At 39.2% G+C, this 25065-nt stretch overlaps 1 protein-coding gene across 1 annotated transcript in view; it reads right to left on the bottom strand.

Moving 5' to 3' along the window:
- Positions 1-6428: 6428 nt before the first annotated feature.
- The window catches only part of Rictor (RPTOR independent companion of MTOR complex 2), a 93681-nt gene continuing 75044 nt past the window's right edge, over positions 6429-25065 (bottom strand). The window contains exons 28-39 of the mRNA XM_051150929.1: positions 24831-24923; positions 24344-24450; positions 23552-23781; positions 19891-20899; positions 19538-19609; positions 17619-17796; positions 16021-16108; positions 15100-15333; positions 9231-9386; positions 8770-8893; positions 7385-7523; positions 6429-7249 (exon numbers count right to left, since the gene is read on the bottom strand). Coding sequence (XP_051006886.1) covers positions 7175-7249; positions 7385-7523; positions 8770-8893; positions 9231-9386; positions 15100-15333; positions 16021-16108; positions 17619-17796; positions 19538-19609; positions 19891-20899; positions 23552-23781; positions 24344-24450; positions 24831-24923 — 2505 coding nt within the window. The 3' untranslated portion in view covers positions 6429-7174. The remainder of the gene's footprint in view (positions 7250-7384; positions 7524-8769; positions 8894-9230; positions 9387-15099; positions 15334-16020; positions 16109-17618; positions 17797-19537; positions 19610-19890; positions 20900-23551; positions 23782-24343; positions 24451-24830; positions 24924-25065) is intronic.

Here is a 25065-nt window from a genome sequence, read left to right as displayed (position 1 = left end):
TCCTGACCAACACGTTTTCTTTCTTGCCTAGTTTGAACCTCAAAGTATTTCATTTGCCTTGCACTGATGGTTAAGGTTGTTGTACACATTTTCAGAAGTTTTTCCTCCTTTAAAAGTTTCAACTCAGCCCATTTACTGACGAGATTTTATTTCCTGAATTCTAGGTATCATTCCTGAAGACTCCATAAAAAAGTTAAATCTGATAAACACACTCGGCAAGTTGCAGGATACAAAATCAACATCTAAATCCCAGCAGCTTTTCCATATTCTAATAATAAACTTGTAGAGAAATAAATCAGAAAAAAAACCCCTCATTTTTAGCTTTTAAAAATTCTTAAAATAGACACAACCAAGGAAATGAAAGATCTTAACTTCCAAATACATAAGAAGTTGAAGACATTAGAAAAAAAAAAAAAAAAAAAAAAAAAAAAAAAAAAAAAAAAAAAAAGGGCTGCCACACTTCTGGAGTAGGAGCTATGTAAAACGGCTATGTTAGTAAATGTGATTACACATTCAATGGAACTTCCATAAAAATTCAAATTGCATTCTTCATAGAACCAAATAAAGTAGTCCTAAAATTCATATGGAAGTAAAACAGACCCTAAATATCCAATACCTGAGCATAAACTATTATATAGTCCAGGCCATAAAAACAAAACCATATCATATGGTCACAAAATGACATATAGATCAGTGACATACAGCAGAAGACTTGGAAACAAATGCACACAACCACAGCCATCTAATATTTGACAAAGGTACAAAACTACACATGAAAAGACAGGACCTTCAGTAAGTGGTGCTGGGAAAACTACAGCTGCCCATTCTTATGACTGAAATTAGATCCCATCTCTTTGACTTTGTACAAAAATCAAACACATGAAAGGCCCCAGTGTAAGACCCGAAACTACCAGGAGGAAACATCAATGAAGCATCTTAAGACACAGGCATAGACAAGCACTTTCTGACAACTTTAACAGCACAGGAGACAATCCAAGAATTGATGGCGCTGCATGAATGAAATGCTCCTGCACAGCAAAAAGTCAGCAAAGACAGCCTACAGAGGGTGAGACAGGATTCCATCAAAAGACACAGTATCAAAAAAAAAAAAAAAAAAAAAAGAAAGAAGTAACTTAGATACTTGACTTTGGCCTCCACGTGTGCACTGATGTCTGTTGACTCTGTTTCTTAGCAATTAAACTTTATTATACAACCCAACTAGCTTATACAAGAAGGAAAACGGTTAAAGGGACAAAAGAGTGAACCTTCCGGTAGCCGTTCCACGGGACGGGTCCTTAGGTGTCTCTCTGGCCTGCGTGCTGGTCCAGCTGGTCCGCTGCCGCCCCCCCCCCCCCCCCCCCGCCACACGCTCTCTCTGCAGCCGACTTTGTTATTCTCTCTTCCCCAATTGCCTGAGTCACGTGGGAAGGACCGGCTCCTTCTCGCGGTGAGGGTCTGTTAGAAAGACAATAGTCCAGGTGGGGTTCCCAGGTCTGCTTCCTGAATTCCAGACCCAGGATGGCTCCACTCAGTCTGTCACAAGGTATTCATGGGGTGCCCCAAGGGTAAAGCCCGCCAAGACTGCTCCCACCTGTGACAAAGCTTAATCTTTCCCACAGATGTCCCTGTACGGTCAGTGTGGCATTTTCATGGCTACTCTCATTTATACAGTATGTATTTACAGAACAAAACCAACCAGCCAAACCCAAGTTGAATTCGACTTAAGGCAGCATCTACGAGCTCTGCTGATTAAGCCTGCCTTGTCTTAAATGGTGTAGAAGACACTGAAGTGCTTCTAAAAACCCCAAAAGATAAAATGGAGATGAAAAACTTCAGATTTAGCAGCCAAACAAGATCATGAGTTATCTCTAATTCTAAGGACTAAGTGTATGAAGTTGACCTAGGGTTCCAAATAAGCACTAAAGAACCACAAACCTTTGAAATACTTTGATTCGTTAAAAAAATTTATTGCAGTGGTTTGAGTGTTTTTTAACGTTTTGTGTGGTATTGTTTGCCTCCATCCATTCTGTGTTCCTGCGACACACCTGATGCTCAGAGGCCAGAAGAGGGAACTAGCGTTACAGGTGGTTATAAACCACCAGGTGGATGCTGAGAATTAAACCCAGGTCCTCTGAAACAAGAGCTAGTGCTCTTAACCACTGAGGTATCTCTTTAGCTATTTGAATACTTTGATATGGCAAAATTTTTAAAATGAAGAGTATCATTTTCCTACTGTGACATTAGGCACAGACTAGTGGCAACACACAGCATAAGGTCAGAACGATGATAACATCACACACAAGTGTCCGCAGTCCAAACACCTGCAGGTAGTTGTTTAAGGTGGGGAGGAGACTTTGCCTACTGCTAAGAGACCTTGGCTTTCACACTCGGTTTCTCAGCTGGCTCTTTTCCTGTGGTGGGTGATTCTATCACGAGATGTCAAGAGGCTGGCCTCTCTGCTTAGGCCAGTGTGAGCTCACTACTGACCACACGACTTACATGCCACTGTCTTTCTAACTCATGTGTTCTAGCTAAAGACATTGCCATTTCCAAAGCCTTCACAATAATGATGTGAGGTAAATTCACATTAAATTATGAAGAACGCCAAGGAGGTACAATTATTTTAAAATTGGGACCATCCCCATCTGTAGAATCAAAAAGCCACATTTACTGGAAAATGCAAGGTCCAGTTACACATTAAATGTTCAAATAAAGCCAACATTCCACAAATTTAAGAATTTTAAGTACATTTTATTAACAATGAATCCCTTTGATAAGATTATGCTTCAGGAGGCTGTAATGCCCTTAACATAAACTGTACACATTATACAAAAAAGAATACAACCACAACAACAAAAAAATCAAGGTGAGCAAAACCATTTGGGGGCAAATCTTAAATTATACACAACTCAATGAAATATTCTTAAGGAAAATATATAAATACTTTTTCTTTCTATGTTACAGTTATACAATATAAATCAGATTTCAATGTCTGTTCAGTGACCTACAAACACCAGAACCTCCAAAAATGTAGCAGCGTATTTCTAAATTAAAAAAAGGTCATGTGGTCAGAGAACGCTAAGTCTGAGATTCTCTTTAAGATCCCTTACCACTTTTCAATGCTAATTTAATTTACATCATTTGTTTCACAATGCATCTTTAGCGTTTCTGACAGGCCAGTAATGGAACATTTTTCAACAATCGTACATCAAAAATTTTTCACCACTCCTGCTCTGCTCCAAGACTTTGCATTTTGTGCTAGACCAACCTAGTTAAGTGGGAAAATGGTAAGATATGTTTCCTTTTTGGCATAAATTAATTTTTTATACTAAGTATCTTATAGAGTCAAATGTGCAATCCATGCATCTGTGGCAGAGTTATCTACCTAACTACAAAAATACTCTAAAGGGGAGAAATCCCACATTCTGTGAGCCATATAAATGGACTAGAAATGAACCCCTCTGGGGACCTAGAAATACAAGAAAAGGGTTCCTGGAAAAACTTGCACAGATTTCTGTGTCCTCCATAAGCACTGCCCTCAAGGTCACTGGCACGCCTGGAAGTGAGACTCGGTGTAGTGACCCTCTCGAGGTCAAATGGGAACAACAGCTTTGTTAGTCAGGAGGAAATAGGGACCTTTCCTGACACACACTTAGGAAAATCTCAAGTGTTCACCGCAAGCAGCTCTTTTAGGAAGTCTCTCAAATGATTCTACTTTTCTTTCATGGATTATGAGGACTTTGAGACAAAATGGAAGAAGTAGGAGGGAGGGGAGGGAGAAACCTTCCTTCCAAAATACATTTCCAAAGTGGTCACAAGCTCTTCTCACAAAAATTTAGCACCCTACTCTCACCACATAAGAACTGCAATTGTAATTTGAATGACAGACAATTTGTTTCTTATTGCTTAATGATCTGTGCTTTGATATGGGGGATAAAAGGCATCCTCTGAAAGGAATGAAATAAAAATAAATATATATATATATATATATATATATATATATATCACTAGACAGATCTAAATAAACACTGATATCCCATTTGAACACTTGGCCACGGTGACATGGAATTCAGCTTTAACCATCTCATCTGGATGAGAGTGGAACGCTACAGGAACATGGCTCTCTGTGACTTGGATACATCATCGTTGGAACAGTGCACACACTTCCCAGCAGCCTTGTAATATCACTGTCTTATGGGATGTCTCTATTCTTACTCTTTATTAGAAACACTTAAGTCAGGAAGAACATTTTCCTCCTCCAATATACCCTAAGCAGAAACAAAAAATAAAAGTATAAGAAATTTTGAGCTTATTTTCTTATAAATACTAAATTTTTTATTTTCTTATTTGTCAATATTTACTTAGTATGTGAAGCTGAAATCTGTTCTTGAAAAAACTCAATTAGAAATGACAATTTACAATTAGAAATTCACAGTTTACAACCAGCTTAACTGTTTAAACTCCTCCAAATTATTAAATAATTAGCAATAGTACAAATTTATGACTAAGATTAATTCTAAACTCTTGAAAAGCTACAGGATTGACATTATTCTGGTAACATCTATTACTTATAGACAATTTTCCCAATGATTTCCATTACCGCTGACATCATTCAGAACCTTTTCTGCTATAATGCAATACTCTTACACAACTATGCTAATCACTTGGCACTGCACGTAGTTTTCACCATAAAAATCTACTTTTATACAAGTAAGTACTTAAAGAAAATGTATTACACCTGTTGGTGAAACCATGGTTAAACCAAATAGCACTATAAACTGAAGCATAGATAATTTTCCCCAGTATACTGATAATCACAAAGCTCTGGTATCTTCCCAAAGTAAGTGCTATAGGCAGATATCACACACACACACACGCATGCACGCACGCACGCACGCGCACACACACACACGCACACACACACACACACACACATCCTTCAAAGTAACAGTCAAAAGTCAAAACAAAACAGAACACTTACTTAGGACACTAGGCACAGCCTTAATTTCTAGATGGCTGACTCAAGTGTGCAAGGATGGGGACAGTATCGTGTGATGAAAACAAACAAGAATGGTTATCATTAACTTTTGAGGGACGAAACCACAGATTTTATACTGTTAACTGAGGTAGTGTTTAAAATGAATGTCTAAAATGTTAATCCCATCATGAGTTAGAATACATTACTTCCTTTGGAATTGTAACCACTATTTGGTCTAGTATCTCTGACATTTGGTTCTCTGGAAAGGCAGTTTTATTATCCAAGACCAAAGACCAAGGTGACAGGCAATGCTCTTAGAAGTACTGTTGACATTTACATAAACACTTGGGTCAGTGTGAAACTAAAAACAAAGTTGTACCCTCACTGGATGTTCTGAGAAGACGGGACCTGTGCTATAACGCGAGCAGCAGCTGAGCCCTTGTCTGCTCTGTTCTCACAAAGCTGCTACACAACGCACCTAGGAACAACAGCTGAAGTGCAGTAAGAGGAGTCAGGAGGGGAGATGACATGCTTCATCCCACTGGGAACTTTCAGTGCCAGTAAATTAAAAGAAAAACCTCTGCGACTTATGTCTCCTAGTTCACAGGGGACTTTCCATTAGGAAAGGGGTGTACAACATGGGAAGACATGGACCAATGCCTTTGACGGTGTTAAAGCTGATGTGTGATCGTAAAAATGGGCTACACCAAGGAATTAAAAAAGGGTCCTGGTCAGTCCAGCTAGACGTTTTTGCTTTATATATATGATTTCAAAAAAGATAACCCTTTCACATATAAGCATTCTAGTAATGATGTTCATGCTGCCTTATGTACAAATTTGCATATATGTTTAATTCCTGTAAAGACTTTGAAGTATCTTTATACACACACAAACTAGACAGACAAAACTTTGCCTTCATCGACTTCACAGATGTGATAAAGGCCATGACTGTACTCTTTAACTCACCCGCAACTGCAATTATTTTGTGCAAAACAAGAACGCTAACAAAAATTAAATTATCGCTGCTTTAAAATTTCATAATTAAGACTTATCACCACAATTTTAATCTTAATAGTGAGTCTTCAGTGACTTTTTTTAAATTTTTATTTTTTTGAAATAGGGTTTCTCTGTGTAGCCTTGGCATCCTGGACTCACTTAGTAGATAAGGCTGGCCTCAAACTCAGAGATCTGTCTCTGCGTCCTGAGTGCTAGGATTACAGGTGTGTGCCATCATACCTTGCTCAATGCCTTTAAAAAAAAAAAAAAAAAAAGGGCCCTTCTTTTTTTCCATGGAATGTGTAAATCGCAGGCAAACTTGTCTTTTCCTCGAGAGATGGGAAACACCTTTTAATGCTTTCCTTTACTTTGGGTCCAGACTACTAATGCTTGCTCTATCCATTTAAAGTGGTGAGAGGAGCTGATGCGGTCGGACGTCCACTAGGCATATGTATGTGTTCTGGACACGGGAAATATGTTAAATAAACTATTTTAATCAACATCGGTAGTGAAAAACCTTGACTGGTACAAATAGCCTTTAACAACACATTGCAACAAACCTAAAGAGATGGAAAACAAACATCTTTATGCAGTCTAGCAACATAAAATAACTTAAAAGTTCCGATTGTTGAGGCTCTTCTTTTGCTTTGAGGTTATAAACCTCTGAAGTAGTGTTACAAACGTCACAGAAATGTGGAAAGGCCAGTATGTTCCTCTGACACCAGCAGTTACAGCACAGTCCACAGGGGAACAGGATGTAGCCTCAGAGACAGTGACTCGTGGGTTCCACAAATTAGGTAACAAACAAGGCATCTCTTGTATTTACCCTTGATTAAAAAGCATTCAGAAATAACTGTGTGAAGGATGTTTCTTCATGTCCTGTTTTTGTTCCACTGCCATTATGCTTTTAAAATAAAAAAATAGAAAACCTATGTAGGTATTCAGTGCTTGGCTCTTGCATATGATGGTAACTGAATTAAAACCGTGGTAATGAATCATGTGCCCTGAGAAGGGCCCAACAGGGAGAGAGGCTGGCTTGGCTGGGGTGTCAGCAGTTCAGCTGCTTTGTACAGTTACTGCTGGGACAGGGTCAGAAGACACGCCTGCCCCACTGCCAGCCAGCCAGTGCTCTGCGAGGCTTTTAAGGAATCCACAAGTATGGAGAGATATAATGTAGACATAAACATCATAAACATGAGGTCAGGACTCTGGAGATTCGTCAACTACAGGTTGTTTTGGAGGAACTGCCAGCACAGCCTCTGCTTCTTCATGCATCTAGGAAAAGGTGATAACAATTTTTTAAAAATGAAAACGGCATATAATGTTGACAGATATAGTCTTTCAACTTACTTCAACTTGCAACACAGAATGACTCTGGGAGACACTTTCCAGAAATACGGTCTTACTTACCTGTATAAACTGTACATCCTGAAACAACTCTTGTATGAACCTCCGGCATGGCAGTCTGAATGTGCAGTGTGACAACAAAAGGGAAACTTCAGAATAAAGGCATATGTCATCAAATGTCTGAGGGTACTTCTCTTTAATGCTAAAATGAAAAGAGAGATTATGTTAAGATAAAATTTATAGCATAATTTATTCACTTAACCTCCAAAATGACACTTTCTGCTATTTTTTTCTCCAGATCCTGATCAGATGGAATGTTAGGAGTGGTGGCTTACTAATATAAAGCAGTCAGTCACTCATTCGGTCCCTCTTTTTTCGTCCTTTTTGGTACGGGGATTCATGGAGCCCAGGCCAGCCTTGATCATGTCTCCATGGCTTCCTGCCTCTACCTCCCAAGTGTCAGGATTACAGGCGCATGCTACCATACCTGGCTTGGAGTTTCCTATATTCCAAGTTTCTACTTTTTAAACATTATTAAAATCTAAATGCTTCTTGTAAAGTCATTTTTCACTGACACAGGAAATAATGAATTTTACCTATTAGACTAAAAGAACAACAAATATCCTCACAATCAAAGTGTAAGGCATTTAAAGTGCATTTCAAGCTATTAGCTATCTCTGGTTATCTGTATCTTTCTGTGAGGACAGCACCTCAGAGCCAGCCACACAGGTTGGGGGCTGGGTGGAAGGCCTCACTCCTGCAGCCATGGCCCACACAGGCAGCACGCACAGGGAACCCACGCGCACTTCTGCTGAGAACCACTACTTTACGTAGTGCAAATAAAGACAACTTGCTCGAAGTTTTCATTTATCACACTGCTTTAAGAAAAACAATAAAAATCCTACAATTTTTTCTTAAAAGGAAGAAAAGAGAAAAATAATTTAAAAAGGAAATTTTATCACTTTATTAGCTAAACTGACTTATTAAGCATTTGGTCTTAGGTCTTTATTACTTTCTTGAAAAATGAACGAAAGGTCTAAAAAGAATTGTTTTGGTATGTGAGTTATAGCTCCTAACAATTATTTCAAAAAATGGAATTTAGAAATTTTAAAAATAGTTTATAGGTTATACAAATAATAAGCTATTTAATTAAAAAACACAAATTTTATCAAAATTTAAAAAGGGGACAAGAATGGCCCTCCTTTCAGATATAGTTTTTGATTTTTTTTTTTTTTTTTTTTTTCAGTTTGAAAGTCTGGCTGGACTCTTACACGCTTTTGCCTTCACTTAACTCTACAGACTAAAGCACCACAGTGAAGCACCGTAAGCCCCGCCCACAGGTAGGAGTGCAGCCTGTGACCTCTGCTATGCTAACTGTCAGCAGCACAAGTTATCTTTCTCCAACGTAGAAAGTACAATAAGCCAACAACTTTTATGCAGTTACTCACGTCAAAAGCCCTGTTTCGTGACACTTGGTAGAAACTGAACTACTCAAATTGACGACTAATCTGAGCACTTCTTTACGAAGCAGGATACGGCACATTGGTGTATCATCCGGAATGGTTTTAACACCTGGAATGAAGATGTCAATGCGAGGTCACTCATCACACTACAATGTAATGATTTCAGTTCATGGAATTTGTTTTCAAACTCCATAAGCGACTGAAGGTGGAATTAAGTGCACATCATCAGCCAGTGATCTAGGAGGAAAGCGCTAATAGAAGCAGGTCACCGAGAGAGGACCTGTGGATGGCTGACAGGTGCAACATTCAAGAGCCTGCTCAATGCTTCACTAACACTGACTTGCACAGTTCCCAGAGAGCGACACTTTACAGAGCATTTGCTAACAAGCAAAATCAAGTGAGGCCAGCTTCATTGAGGATTCAGGAAACTAAACCTCAAGACTCACTCAGTAACAGCTCGGTGCTCTTGGTGCTGCTGGCTGAGCCTTCTTGAGACACTCCGTCACTGCATCCAGAAATCCCCGAGAACTTAGAGGGAACCACTTCTAAGGGGTTGTGGATCGTCTGCTCACACCAATCAGAATATGGAATATCTTGAAGGTCTGAAGAAAAAAAGCATGTTGGATTAAAAGTCTATTCTTGCATTAGCACTGCACACTCTTAAAAGAATTCCTTTCCCATTCTCAACAACTTCTCATCAGGAAGATTTTTTTCTAAGCAAATCTAGATTGCTCGGATGAGTGTTCAAACAAAGGGACCCGCTATGTTCTAGAGGGTTGGTTTTCCTAATAACAAAACACTGTAGGAACATGTACATTATTAAAATTCAAGGAAATATGTATACAAAGCTGCAGAAGAGTTATTTTCTTACACAGAAATACTCTGCCGTTATTGCCTAGGCTAGCACCCCTCCACAGCCTCTGCATCAGTTCCTGCCTCCCGGTTGCTGCCCTGCTCAAGTTCCTGCCCTGACTTCCTCTGATGATGAGCAATGATATAAAGATATAAGCCAAATATCCCCTCTCCTCCCATTTTGCTTTCATCATGGCATTTTGCCATAGCAATGATACTTGCTAAGTATGTAATGATTCTACTTGAATTTTGCAACAACTTAAAAAATAAAACTATTAGGAAAATATTTTGGAATCAAACATGTCATTTAAAACAACATTGCTTTCCTCATTGCCAATGAAAACAGACATTTATAAGATAAATGTGGGTGCTGGAGAGATGGTTTACAGGTTAAGAGCTCTGGCTGCTCTTCCAAAGGTCCTGAGTTCAATTCCCAGCAACCACATGGTGTCTCACAACCATCTATAATGTGATCTGATGACCTCTTCTGGCCTGCAGGCACACATGCAGACAGAATACTGTACAAATAATAATCTTTTAAAAAATTTTTTATAAATGTGTTATTTTTGACTCACCTGATAAACTAACCTAGGAAGTAATGGTGAAGCATTTCTGTATAAATAATAGTAAGAAAGAGACACTTTCTCAGCTGACAGAAAACTAAGCAACTAATTTATTACTCAGCCTTATGTTCAACTAGTAACAACTCCTAACCCTTTAATTCATTGGAACTGTATCTTTTTTTTTTTAACTGTATCTTACTTTTAAAGATTTCAATGATTTTCATTAAACATTAATTACTCAGGGAAACCAAGGTTTAGAATGTCACATTGCTTTCTAAAGATGTAAAATACTTTGTGCTCTTACTTGTAGGGTACCACTGTAAAACGTGCCCTTTCACAGGGGTAATGTGGCTGCTGCTAACTGAAAACTTCAAAATGTGGGCATGATTTTAAACCAGCAACACAGAGAATCAGACATTCCTGGAATTGGAGAAAGGAACAGCTAGTTGCTCAATTTTTCTTATGAATGGAAGCTGTGTATGGGCAGGAGCTGGGCACACTGGACCAGCTACCTCCTTTACTGCATGGAGAGCAAAGGAAGACTAGTTATAGCCAAGTGTCAGTTTTGATGGGAAAGAATAAAAAGTTGTAAGGAAGGCCAAAAATAAAATGAAACATCTGTCTTTCTTAACTCAGAAAAATAAGCTATTTTTAGAAACATAAGCTGTTTTTCCTGGTTAAAAGCCCCTAAAGTCCTAAGTAGCTTATGGAAAATGCTGACAGAATTATTTAAGAACCAAATCTCTGATATTTACAGCTACTCAATAACAAACTGTGTTGAGTAGCTGGAGAGCCAAAAGAAAGAAAATAAAGAGTTATTCCCTAGAACACAGGTAGATCAGTATTACCAGCTATCAGAATTTGTGGGAATATTCTATCCTAAACAACTTTTATGTAAGTTACCATTCAGTGTTTATTGATTCCTATTCTCACTAAGGGGCTTAAACCAGTACCCAAACTAAAGTGCACAAATATAAGGCAGACCTTAAGTGTTTGTGGCTGTTGGCATTTCTTGAGTGTTCAAGTTCAGACTTTGGCACTGTCCACTCAGTTCTTTAAAAATCATGGCTTTTTTGAGACTATAATTTTATCATTTTCCCCCTTCCCTCCTTATTCACCTTCAAATTCACGTCCTCTTTTTTCACTGTTGTTACATGCATGTACACACAGACACACACACACAAGCTTAGTCCGTATGTTCTTTGTATGTAGGTAGTTCAGGGCTGACCATTTGTTATTAGACAACAACCAGTGGTGTGCTCTCCCTGGGGAAGACTATTTCTCCTGCGCTCAGCACTGCTTAGTTGCCTGGAGTTCTTTGTGTAGGGCTAAGGCCTCATGGGCCTTCCCTGTCCCTGTCAATCAAGGACAACAGCCTGGTTTTTGCACTGAAGCCTAGCTCTCTGCTGTTACACCTGTGCTCTCACTGGCTGGATGTCTGGACTTCCTGGTATTTTCTCACAGGCTGTAACTTTGGGAAGGTCAAGGGAAGGAAGCTCTGCTTCATGATTCCTCAGTACTTTCATTCACACAGCACTGTTTCTGAATAGGTTTAAATTAAAGCATTTAATTCTGAGATAAAAATCATCTGAAAACCATCTCAGTCTCTTGGCTCCTCTGTTTTCCACTTGCAGTCTTAGATACGCCTCCAGTCTATGAATGTAAAACTAATCCTAGCATTCCTTTTTGGGGGATGGGGGTGGGGTCTACAGGGTTTCTCTGTGTAGCCCTAGCTACATATTCAGTATATGTATACATACCACATATCTCTATCCATTCATTCATCAACTATGTATTTTCTGCACTTCCTGGGTACTGTGACTAGTAACACCATTCCCAAGGGACAGCATGCGTCTCTGACAGATGATTTTACTTCCTTTATCTGTCTCTGTCTTAAGTGATGGGACTGCTAGGCTATGTAGTTAGCTTCAATTTCTTTTTCTGAGATTCTTCCTTACTGCTTTCTTCAGTAGCTGTGGCAGTTTACATTCCAACCAACCATGTACAAGGATTCCCTGTTCTCCTCGTCCTTCCCGGAATGCTACACAGGGCATTTTGACAAGTACTCTAGTTACTTAAGTGCATTGCTCATGGTGACTCTGATTTACATTTGACTACGTTTTTGTCCTAAGAAATGTATTTATGTATGTTTTAATTTTAACCCTATATTCTGTATATGAATTAATTAATTAATTAATTAACTTTTTGAAGCAAGGCTTCTCTGTGTAGCCCTGGCTGTCCTGGGACTCACTCTGTAGACCAGGCTGGCCTCGAACTTAAGAGATCTACCTGCCTCTGCCTCCTGAGTGCTCGGATTAAAAGTGTGTGCGATCACATCCAACTTGCATATTAGTATCTTATCAGACAGGTAGTTTGCAAGTATTTGCTCAATTTGTACAGGTTCTTTGCTTCATTTATTTTACTGTGTAAAAAAATTAAAAAATAATAAAAAAATAGTTTTGGGTGTTCTCACTTTTGCTTCCTATAGGGTTTTTTGTAGAACATGCACTGTACAATCAGTCTATATGTCTGTGTTTCATGCTGATATTTGATTACTACAGCTCTGTAAGGATTCTGAAGTCAGGTGTGTAATTCTGGTGGCGGTCTTTTTGATTAAGACAGTTTTGGTGGCTGGCCTTCCACAGTAAGTGCTTTCCACACACACACTGCTGAGTGAATCAGTGAAAAGAACTTGAAGGCCTTAAATCATACAAATGTTGCTGAAGGACATAAGACGCCCCCCCCCCCCAACCTCCTTTCTTTATTTTTGCATGCGGGGAGGGCGAGGTTTCTTTTTTTTTTTCTTTAAAATTTTTTATTTAATTAACTTATTCAGATTACAACTCAATTGTTATCCCATCACTTGTATCCTCCTGTTCCTCCCTCCCTCCCGCTTTCACTCTATTCCCCTCCCCTAAGTCTAAGACCAAAAGGAACCTCCTCCCCGACCATATGGTCCTAGGCTATCATCATAGGTTACCATCTTGGTAGCCTGCTTATCCTTTCTTTGAGTGCCCTCAGGACACAGCCTGGTCCTGAGGGGAGGTGGTCAAATATGGAGCACCAGAGTTCATGTGAGAGTCAGGCCCTGCTCTCCACATAACTGTGGAGAATGTCCTGTCCATTGGGTAGATCAGAGTAGGGGTTCGATGTTTACTATTGTATTGTCCTTGGTTAGTGCAATAGTTTGAACAGAACCCCCTGGGCCTCGATCCATACATCACGATGTTCTTCTTGTAGGTTTCTAGGACCCTCTGAGTCCTTCTATTTCCCCAGCTCCTATATTTCTCTTACCTAGAGTCTCAGTAGGATGTCCTCACATCTATCTCAATTTCCTGGTAAGTGAAGACTTTTGTGGGACATGCTTCTTGGACTAGTGCCCAATTATAAGTGAGTATATACCATGTGAGTCTTTCTGCTTCTGGGTTAACTCACTCAGGATGATCATTTCTAGTCCCATCCATCTGTCCACAAATTTCAGGATTCCTTTGTTTTTAATAGCTGAGTAGTATTCCATACTGTAAATGTACCACAGTTTCTTTATCCATTCTTCAACTGAGGGACATTTAGGCTGCTTCCAAGTTCTAACTATTATGAATAAGGCTGCTATGAACATGGTTGAGATATGTCCTTGTGGTTGTGGTGGTGGTGGTGGTGGTGGTAGAGATGGGTGTTTCAAGACAGGGTTTCACTTTGTATCCCAGGCTGTCCGGGAACTCACTCTGTAGACCAGGCTGTCCTTAACTCTGTCTCTGCCTCCTGAGTACTGGGATTAAAGGCCTGTGCCACCACCACCCATCTAGATGCCTTCCTTTCTATGGTGTGTGGTCATCTAACATTTTACAAATGCTCATAAAATAATCATAAGTAAACACAAGTTTGTAAAAACCAAAACCCACGCCAGCATACAGAGGCGCTGGAGGGTTCAAAGTGTGAGAAGCCTAGTTTAGACTGGGACATAGAACTACTGAAAGGAAGGTTCAGTTTCTCAGCACAACTTCAACCCGTATGTGGCGAACCACAGCCAGCGCACTGCTGACGGGTGTCTTACATCACCATCAGTTGCCACAGTCACAAGCTGTGAAGTTGTGAAATCCTAGGGAGAATTTCAACAGCGTCACCTGAGAACTCTGCCATCATTCAACTTCTGAGGATGGCTATGTAAGTTACCAAGGACAGGTACATAACATGAGCACTGCAACACTAACTGAAACTGTTAATGTCTACACGTGGGCAACTCAAATTAAAGAAACTCTCCACTTGTATGCACTTTATTTATTCCCTCTCTAATAAATGTACACTGAGAGCGTAGTGTACAAGGCAGCAGCTACTGTCAGAGACATGAAAACAAAGAGACAACAGGTCACAATCTGAAGGAAGTCACCATGAGAAAATTAGAAAGTCATGAGTAACTATAATCTTAGTGAGAAGAGATCTTTGTACTAAGGGCAGGGAGAGCAAAGAGGAAGCTTTACACCTGGCCTAGGAATCGGGACACTTCTCAGCCATGACACTTAGGATGAGGCGGACTTTCCAGACAAACTATGTGTGCTTATAGAAGAGCATGGGTGTATGTGTGTGTGGTGGTGGTGGTGGTGGTGGGGAGAACAGAGAATAAGGGGAAAATACAGTCTCCATTCCCAGCAGCTGCTAAGAACTTCGTTACACATGGCTTACCAATTTTAAGAAATGAGAATGGTGAAAAACCATAAAGCACAGAGTCTTATGTGTTGGGCTACAGAGCCAGTAAGAATTAAAAACAGGTTAAGCAATATGTTAAAAGATAAAAGTGGAAGGATTCAAACTTAGAGGCTAAAATATTAACAGTGCAGTGAGGGGCAGCTGTGTCTGAGGTAAGAAGCTGTGTCTGGAAGGCTTCAGAAGGAGCGGATCCACTCACCTGAGTGACTGCAAATGGAACTTAGCTGGGTACTGGGCTGGAAGCCCAGGATTTCAATGCAGACACAGTAAAGGCAATTGTCATCTGTGTGCTCCTGCAGTCCAGTGTCTTCTGTGCTCTCTAAAAAGAGAGAAGCGTCCGAATGGACGGAGTTCATTATTTCTGTGAGACTCATCTGCTGCCGCAGCAAGTGAAAAGAGTTCTTTACAAGACCGCCGGGTCCAGAGGGCAGACCTGCATGTTTAATTAAATAAAACACAACCGGATAAAGACACCATTGGCATCTTTCTCGTGATGTCTTAATATAGTATTTTTTAAAGGTAAATAGAACTCTCTATGGCCCAACATTTAATTTTAACTAGGAAGAAAAGAGAATAATTTCTTTTAAGTTATGAAAATTAAAATAGCACATATACATTCATTATTTCAATATAAGGTTAAAAACAAAAACAAATGAAAAACAGGTTGTTGTTAACACAATTAGCCTTGATAATTGCCTAAACAAAATCAGTAACTGTAAGAGGTGTATGTTAAAATGAGATGATAAAGCAATTCCATCTATGCTTCATATGACGACATATCTACTACACTGTAACAGTTCACAGCACAGAATAAAACACATAACTAATAAGCAAATCCACATCTTCCTTCATTCCAAACATCTGTGTCTCTGACCTGTTACACTAGTTTTAATATTTCTCTTGCACTTTAAAAAGCAGAATGAACTATCTGGGTTTTACCAACTTGAGAAGCTGGGGCCGTCACTGGAAGAACATTTTCTTAAGACCATGATTTAATTTTTAGTCAGCTGAGTTATTTTGGTTTAGTTTAAGTAAACCCCAAAGTTTAGTGCACCTAATTTTAGTAAGAGAATTTCACTTTAAGGTAAGGAGTCTGAGGAGAACAAAAAGTATACAGTACCTCCTCCCCCGTCATGGGAGAATATTCTTGATCCTCGGTCATCTGGGGGAGGCACATGCTTTGACTGAAAGTAAGGAATATCTTTTACCTAAAATACATACAAGTCACAGTCAGTTTCATCACACAAAGAAACTCATCTTTTGAATATTAAGAAAAGTAGGAAAATGCAACAGAAATAGAATTACTTATAGCATACAAATCTATAAGGCAAAGTTTACTAAAGAAGGTTAAGATTACCAAACCATAACCAAATAAGTAGTCCCACTCTTAACCATGTTCCTGGTGAAATTAAGTGGGTCTTCAAACACTTTAGCATTTATCTGAATAAACTAGGGGCCAGGAACAGGTCAGTGGGTGAAGAGTGCTTGTTGTACAAGCAAGCATGAGAACCTGAGTTTCAATCTCTACCATCCACATAAAATGCCAGCTGACAGCATGTGATGTGCTTGTAAAACAAGCCTAGCTCCAGATTCGCGGGACAATCCTGTCACAAGGGAGTACAGCAAAGAGTCTCAAGGCAGGAGGACTGACTAACAAGACTCTCTGGCTGCTGCAGGTGTGTGGACTACGTATCCATACGCATCCATACCACACTTCTACTTTATACACAAAGAAAAATAGACTGAAGAAATAATAAAATACTTAGTCATCTAAGAAAATACGTATTCTTCAGTACTATTCTAGCCCACTAGAAGCTGTGTGTTATCTCATGGAGCAGGGCTACTGTTCATGGACACATGTGGCTGCTCTGAGGGAGAAAAAGGGTCAAAGACTAAAAAACAGGAAGTTACAGAGTCTAAAAAAGATGATTAGGGGGCTGGAGAGATGGTTCAGTGGTTAAGAGCACTGTCTGCTCTTCCAGAGGTCATGAGTTCAATTCCCAGCAACCACATGATGGCTCACAACCATCTATAAGGAGATCCGGTGCCCTCTTCCGGAGTTCAGGTGTACATGCAGGCAGAATACTGAACACATAATAAATAAATAAATCTTAAAAAAAAAAAAAAAAAAAAAAAAAAAAAGAAACCCTGTCTTGAAAAAACAAAATAAATAAAATGTACTTAAAAAAAAAAAAAAAAGATGATTAGGGACTGATTAAATGTCTACAGACTACAGATAAGCAAAACATGATGCTTACTCCTTCGGGTCAGACAATGGCTAATGCTCTAGGGACTAGAGACTCAAACAGGAGCACAGAAGAGCAGACTAAGAGTATAGAACAGCCAAGAATGTGCAGTTCTCATCTTAACACATTTTTAGATGAAAAGTCACTTCAAAAACCTTTACCTGAGCCAGGTGGTGGCGGCGCGCACGCCTTGAATCCCAGCACTTGGGAGGCAGAGGCAGGTGGATCACTGTGAGTTCAAGGCCTGGTCTACAAAGCAAGTGCAGGATAGTCAAGGCTACACAGAGAAACCTTGTCTTGAAAAACCAAAAACAACAAACTAAAAAACAAAACAAAACAAAAAACCTTTATGGTTCCCACAAACATATCCACTATAAATTTCAGTTTTTAATAAGCAGTTACACAACATTAATAACAAAACAAAACAATAAATAAGGCAGCACATAGGAAACAGCAGCACTCTGGATGATACCTGGAATATATCATTGATGTCTACTGGAAGAGCCAGTCCAATGTAGTCGTCGGAACCTCCGTATGTTGCACTGGACACCATGGACCTAACTGAGGAGGACCGCTGCAGGGTATTTTGATTAATAGGACTTAATAAATCTTCTTTATCTAATGATGCATAACTTAAAGCTTTCATAAACCTATAACATCACAAAAAAACCCTTGCATTAGCTTGATTTGTACTAGTAAGTATAATAAAAGCAAACAATAACAACCCCTAATTTATACCATCATCCAAGTGTGCAGTGCCACCTCAGTCTACTGGGGACACGTGAGCACTTTAACATCACCTGCTACGGGCTAATAAACAGGCTACCAGAAGTGCTGAACGTCACGAAGAGAACAACTGCTGTGTCCCCAGGGACAGATGACAAGGTGGGCACAGAGAACAACGTCAATACGCAGAAGTAATAATGGAAACTACTTGCAGATAGGTGCAGCGCAAAGACTGCCTTGCAGGCACAGAGATGCTGGACTTGCCGTATTATACAGCTAACTAACACCAAGTAATATACTTACAAAAATGAGATGAGCTGCTTACCAATCTTGTGCACTAATTAATGCTTTCATTATCACGTAAGGCTTGTGTGACATAGAAGGTACATATACCATAGTAAAGCCCTATCATTTGTAAATATGACAAGAGCTATCTCACAGAACATTGTTCTTTCTTTATAGAGCACTCTTCACAAATGATCCTCTAAGCATGGCATATATGGACACCTCCATAAAATACACTGTCACACAGATCACCATGCACGCAACAGACATACTGTTCACTCTGTATGCACCTTTTTAAATGCATGACATGCTATTCAAAGTTCCACTTTACTAGCTGGAAAACCAAGTCTTATAAAATACACATATGTTAATCAAAGGATTATTTCACCAAAACACATAAAAGAAACGTGTGTTTGAAATAGTAGCCATTAAGATTCAAGAAGGAAAAACAATTCTTATTTTCCAAAGCACTTGTTTCTTAATTTTATGAAAGAGGTCAATGTTTTTTGAATGGTACCGTTATTTCTCTTTGATTCTGCAAAACCCCTCAAGGACTACAGGAGTTGGGGCAATTATGGGGGTGTTTCACTTTCCAATTCTATTTAAATCAGCTGTAGCTCCATTTTAAACTCTTTTGTTTATTGGGATTCTATGGAAATCCTTCAGGAAAAATTTTTTTCTGCTTAGAAAGTAAACTTTTCCAAGTTAAAAACCACTGCCTCAGCCTCACGAAGGCCCAGACTCCTAGTGCAGCAGTTCTGCTGCTTGGCTGTGAGTCTGCATGCACGGCTTGAGGCTCTGCTCTGGATTCTCAGGCTAGCAGGGCCACTGACTTCCAGCTAACAACAACTGTTACTATTTTTAAAGAGGGGACAAAAATCCCTATCTGCTACCAGGCCTTTATTAAAAATGTTACTAAAATCAGATGTGACAGACTGATGGATTACATAATTAACTCCCGATTCTGATACCGCGAGTATCCTGCAAAGGAGCACTTACTTTTTAACCAGATAGCGGCCTGGCTGACACATATTAATCTGTTTAGAGGGATGTACATTATTTAAATGAATATAATTCATCTGTGAGAACTCCAACAACAAACACAAGTAGGGAGCTTTTTACAACAATCAAATTTCAAAGAGTATCTTTGTAAATAGCAAACCTAAGCTGTATACTGTTAGTAGTTTGATGTAACCTAAATATGGATTATTTAATATATAAATTGAAACTCTTATTTAATCTTGAGCCAGGAATTCTTTTGGTGGTCTTTAGGTTCCTATTTAATAATTACATGTACTTAAATTAAAATAATTTAACTGAAAATTTCAGTTATTTTTAAAAATTGTAAGAGGTCACCTTGTGGAGCTTTAATTGACCTACCTGAAAAGGTTGTTTGTTACTGTAGGTCTTAAGCTCCTGATTCCCCCGACATGCTTCCTTTTAAAATCGACCCTTGCAGAAGCGAGAAATAAATAAAAAAAAAAAAAGCTTGTGACTTGTGTAACTTTACAAAACATGTTTATTTTCAGGGCCTAATGGAGATTATTTTCCCCCCTCGCAGCTGCAAGAATCCATTTCAAACCCTATCAGGTAACAAGGAGCTCACAGTCTACTGTGGCAAATGGGTCAGTTCTGAGCTGTGGTTTCTGTGGTGTTCAACCTGACTTATGACTTGTATTTCAGCCTGTTAAAACTGAACCACTTTCATTCATTTTTAGGCATGTACTGCTCACCTGCTTGGCGTTAGTCTGGACTCAAAACTGTTGGCCTTCATGGTGATGGTATCAGTAAACAGCACATCTTTTGCTGGAGACGCCAAAGCTTCAGAGTGAGATAAGGATGGATGCATTCTTTGCTGCTGTAATCTTTTCAATGTAGCATAGCCAAAGGCATCTCTAGAGCTTGTGTAGCTAAAGTTGCAATCTGCTAGACTTTTTATTGTTGCAATGGAGGGCGCTTTAAGGGACTGTGCTCTTCTAGGAAGTGTATGAGAAGAGCCTGGCGGCACCAGGGACACGGAGTTCGACTTGGAGAGAGACAGATGGTTAGGCTGCGGTGTCAAACAGTGGCTGGCCTTAACCGTTTTAGTACTTACCACAGTACTCATACTGCCACAGTCTGTGTCCACGGCTGTGGGGTCTACACCAACTGTCTCTCGGGAAGGACTGGAGCTCATGGAACTTATGCCGCTTGTTGTCGTGTCTGTGTTAAAGCTCTGGCTGCGGATCTTCATATGCGAGCTTGTTGAGCTTTCTACAACCAACCTTTCTCGGCTTGTGTTTTCTCTGTGATTCTCTGGACCAAAACTCTTGGGGAATTTTAAGTCACTCTCTCCAATACTTGGAGTGCTGCCAGTGTCTTCAAGGTGCTTGTTCCCAACAAAGGAAGTTTCTAGCTGTAATGTTTTCTGTGCCGTGGAGAGGGGTGTGAAGTCGTCACTGTGATTAAAGTCAACGCTGGGCTCTGTAAGTGTTCTGATTCGCCGGTTGCTTGTCTTATTTTCAGATGACAATTTTCCACCTTTTGGATCACTGCTACTGCGGTGTTTTTTATTAGGCAAAGTAAGTGAATTTAAGATACGATTCTTTACGAGTTTGCTAGAGGCAAAAAAGGGAAACGAATTTTTATCCTTTATGGGTCCAGGTCGGTCATAAAATGCGGGCTCAGCATCTTCATTGATGTCAAGGAAAAATGTACTGGTAGAAGTGCTACCGAAGCGGTCATCCTCCAATATGAACATGCCTGTAAACGAAGAACCAGCAATCAAGGATGCAAACACGAAGAATTCACCACAAAGCTAAGTGTAACCACACCTTTAACCAGTCGTCTGGGGGGTGAGGGGTGGGATTCAGAAATAAAAATGCTTTCCTGAAGCACAGAGTTAGGATATGAATAAAATAGTAGATTGTATCTGTTATTTCTGAAGAAAAACTACAAGACCCATCCCGGTACAGCATTTGTGAAATTTCTCTTAGTTTTTCTAAGTACTGGGATAAGACTAAAGGGAAAGCAGGACCCTTGGCCATGGATGCTCACTCTGTCAAGACAGGAGCAGCATGGCTTATTCTTCACAGTGCAGTGGTGAGAGACACTCACCTTAGAAGAATATACTGTAGCCCTCCACATCAATGACTTACGCATGTATGGGCTCAACTAACTCGGCTAAAAATATTCATGGAAAGATGCTTATATTAAACATGCACATATATTTTTCTTGCTATTATTTCTTAAGCAACTGAGAATAAAATCTAATAATAAGCATCCAGAATGGGCATTATAAAGGACCCAAAGATGATAATAAATAATTTAGGAGATTTGTATATATGTTAAATACAAAACCATGTCACTTTATTGAAAGGCATTTAGCTGCAGTGGATTTTGGTACAGAGGTGGGAATCTGGGGTTTCTCATAGATATGAAAAGAGAACTGTACTGACAGAGAACAAAAACACACATGGAAGCTTCCTATTTAAACCAGTTATCTTAACTGTTATTTTGCCTTATGTGCTAAGAAAAATCATCAAACTTAGTGTCTAACTGTAATGGATCAGTTAAATCACATGTCTATCTAACGGTACCTGTAAGATTAATTCTATCTGTTAACTGTTCTGTTGAATAATTATTAAGAACTTTAAATATAGTTTGAAAAGAGAAAGTAAAATCCTAAATGAACTTCATATTACAATGGCTTCTGATATTCTGTCAACTCTTGGATGTACTTTTTCATATGGAATTGCTCAGAATCAAATTTTCATCATGCAATGAAGAGTATGTATGGAGAAGTGTAATGGGCAAATTGTTTTTTTCTCTTTTTCTTGGTGGGACATAAAAGTACAACTTATCATTCAAGGCATCATGGACTTGGGATTAAATGGTTCAATAGATGTTAGATCATCTATATTTTTTGAGATATGAATTTCCACTGCAGCCCCGACTGGCCTCCAGAGTTCACTATGAGGCCAGTTACTCTTGAACTTTTAATTTTTAATAGTCTTCTTACCAAAGGTATACTTGCAGGCCCAACCTCTCTCCTGTCCTCACTGGTACTTGTGATTGAACACAAACCTGATAGAGTAGTCCAAGTTAGCCTTGGACCTACCCTGCAGCCAGGACAGGTCTTCTGGTCCTCCAGCATGAGCCCTCTCAAGAGCTGCAATTATAGGCTGTGCACCCAGGCCCAGTCTGTATTATCATCTTTTGTTGGTATTGGTTTGAGACAGGATTGCTTTGTGCAACAACCCTGGCTATCAAGCAAATAGCTCTGTAGACCAGGCTGGTCCTAGAGCTCAGATATCCATCTGCCTCTGACCACCAAGTGCTGGAATTAAAGTGTGTGCCACCATGCTAGCCCATATTATCATCATAAATCAAAGATATATGCCCTAAGTTCTGTACAATTCATAGCACTCACTGCAGGTTTTGAATCCACTATCGGTCTCATCCACCATTTATTTCTGACATTCTATCTTTTAACAATTCCACCCACTTCCTTTTTTTCTCGCCAGTTCTGGGGCTTTGAATAAAACAGAGAGTGCTCTACTACTTAGCTACACCTGTGGCTCCTACACCATTTTAACACCTAATGAAAATTATTAATTTGCATTTTAAATTAGTTAATATATTTTAATTAATTTATTGTTAAAGCATATTGTTTTATGGTGCACATGCAGACTCAGCCTCTCTCCTTTTCTTTCTTTCTTCACTGGTACTGGTGAGACAAGTTTAAATCTAACTGAAAGAAGAAATAGAAAGTCCATGCAAGAAAAATCCAAAACCTTAGAAAAGGTGTGGCAGGAGTAAGCAAGCAATCTATTTGTTTTAGAAGGAAAACAATGGCATAGTAAGAGAGATGGCTGTCTTAGCAATTATATGCTAGTTCAATTTTGCATACATATAAAAAAGAAGGAAAATATTAAGTAAATGAGGTAGGCAAATTCTGCTCAATCTGTCTGTTCTGAAACCTAAAAAAGAGCTGGTTTCTCTCCTACATGTTTATCATCATCTCTGAGCACACAATTCCCAAAAGCTATCTGAAAAGCAAGGGAGAGGACGAGTTAGGCCTGGTAGCTACAGTTGTGAAAAGACGTGCAGCCTTCAATAGGGTATAATCATCAAGTCATTATCTTTGAAAACTGTAACATTGGGGCTGGGTGTGGCTAAATGCCTATAATCCCAGCACTCTAGATGGAGGCAGGCACATCAGGAATTCAAAATCATCCTTGGTTGTTAGCAAGTTCCAGGTTGTACAAGACTCTATCTGTCCCACAAGAACCCAAAAAGTAATTAGAAAAGGGCAATGTAAACCAGAATGTAACAAATAAAGTTAACCTCTCAAATCACAAATAAAAATGCCAACATTGATGAACTTTTATGTGAATCCATCACAGCACTCACTTGATGGTGCAGACTCACTTTCACTGTTATGCCTGGAGCCCGTCGACTCAGAGTTCAAACTCAGGGTGCTTGGGACAGATGAGAGCTCACTGCAGAGCTGCTCCACATCGTCTGGGACCACTGGCCACAGGTGCTTGCGACTGTGTCTCACAGAATCCCAGCTGTGACATTTTAGAATATCACAGCCTTGCTTGGTTTTAGCTATGAGTCCAAGAACATAGACACAGGTCCTGCATGTAAGCAAACATAGTAAAAAGAGTTTTTAATTCCAAATAAGATTTCTTTAAAAATTTTTTAATTAATTAATTAATTAGCTTTACATCCCAGTCAGAGCCCTTTCCGTCTTTCCTTCCAGTCCTACCCTGCCTTATTCCTTAGAAAAGGGAAGCCCCTCCCCACCCACCCCTGTTCATCAAGTCACATCAGAATTGAGTTTGTCCTCTTTCCCTGTGGTTTGGTAAGGCATCCCATCAGGGAGAAGTGACTGCAAAGTGAGATTGCTTAAATAGCCATAAAACAATCTGCTATATGGATATTTACATTTTCCTTAAAAAGACATTTAAAAGTTGTTCAGTTTGTGGAAAGCAATACAGTAAATCTAATTAGGAATAAATGAATCACAACGAAAACATCTCCATAATAAAAATAATTAAACCAAAATGAAGGTAGTACAGCAAGACCCTAGCAAAGCACATTTAAATCAGCAATTATGAGTCACGGAATCCTCCGCCTTCCATCTTTTTGTGAGTAAGAATATATTCACTAGAAAGACTTCCCAGACACATGACATACCCTCTGACGGACAGAACCTCACACTGTTTGGCAAGTTTTAGTATATCTGGAATCACATTTTCATCCTGTAGTAAATTAAGCCCCCAATTCGATGAGCCAATATTTCCCTAAAAGAAATAATATCAAATATTTATAAGACTAATTTTTGAAGAAACATTAAAAGCTACAAAGAAATAAATTAAAATCTAACTATGAGAGAAGGAAAAGAAAAGTCCGTGCAAGAAAAAAAGCACAACCTTAAATAAGGTGTGCTAGGGAATAAGCAAATAATCTATTATTTTAGAAGAAAAACACTAATTGCTCAATCATGTATTTCTTCAGCATAAAAATACTCTTTCAGATGGCAGGAAGAACAGTCTTGGTCATTAAATATTAATCTGAGAACAACTCCAATGTAAAATAATTTTAATTTACTTAGATTTAGTGGGAGAAATCTAAAATTCAAAACCCATAAACTTTGCAAAGACCAGAAATGTTTATTACAAACCAAGGCCCAAAGAGATGCTTTCAGCTTTTTAATTTCTTCCCATTTATCTAAGTCTGGAGTGCGAATGTTGTGACAGAGTTCCGTGATGATGCTCTGGAGAAAAAGACATACCATGTGAGTAACAATATATTATACTTCTAAAGTCTTTTCTTATACCTTGGCACAAGGCACCCACAAGTATGCTTCAGTCATTTCCGCACATTTAGAACTCCAAGAGTGACTTTACACACAGCTT

The sequence above is a fragment of the Acomys russatus genome, chromosome 9 (assembly GCF_903995435.1).
Source record: "Acomys russatus chromosome 9, mAcoRus1.1, whole genome shotgun sequence".
Classification (NCBI taxonomy): domain Eukaryota; kingdom Metazoa; phylum Chordata; class Mammalia; order Rodentia; family Muridae; genus Acomys; species Acomys russatus.
Note: the sequence above shows the minus strand (reverse complement) of the source record. Positions and strands in the feature narration are given on the sequence as shown.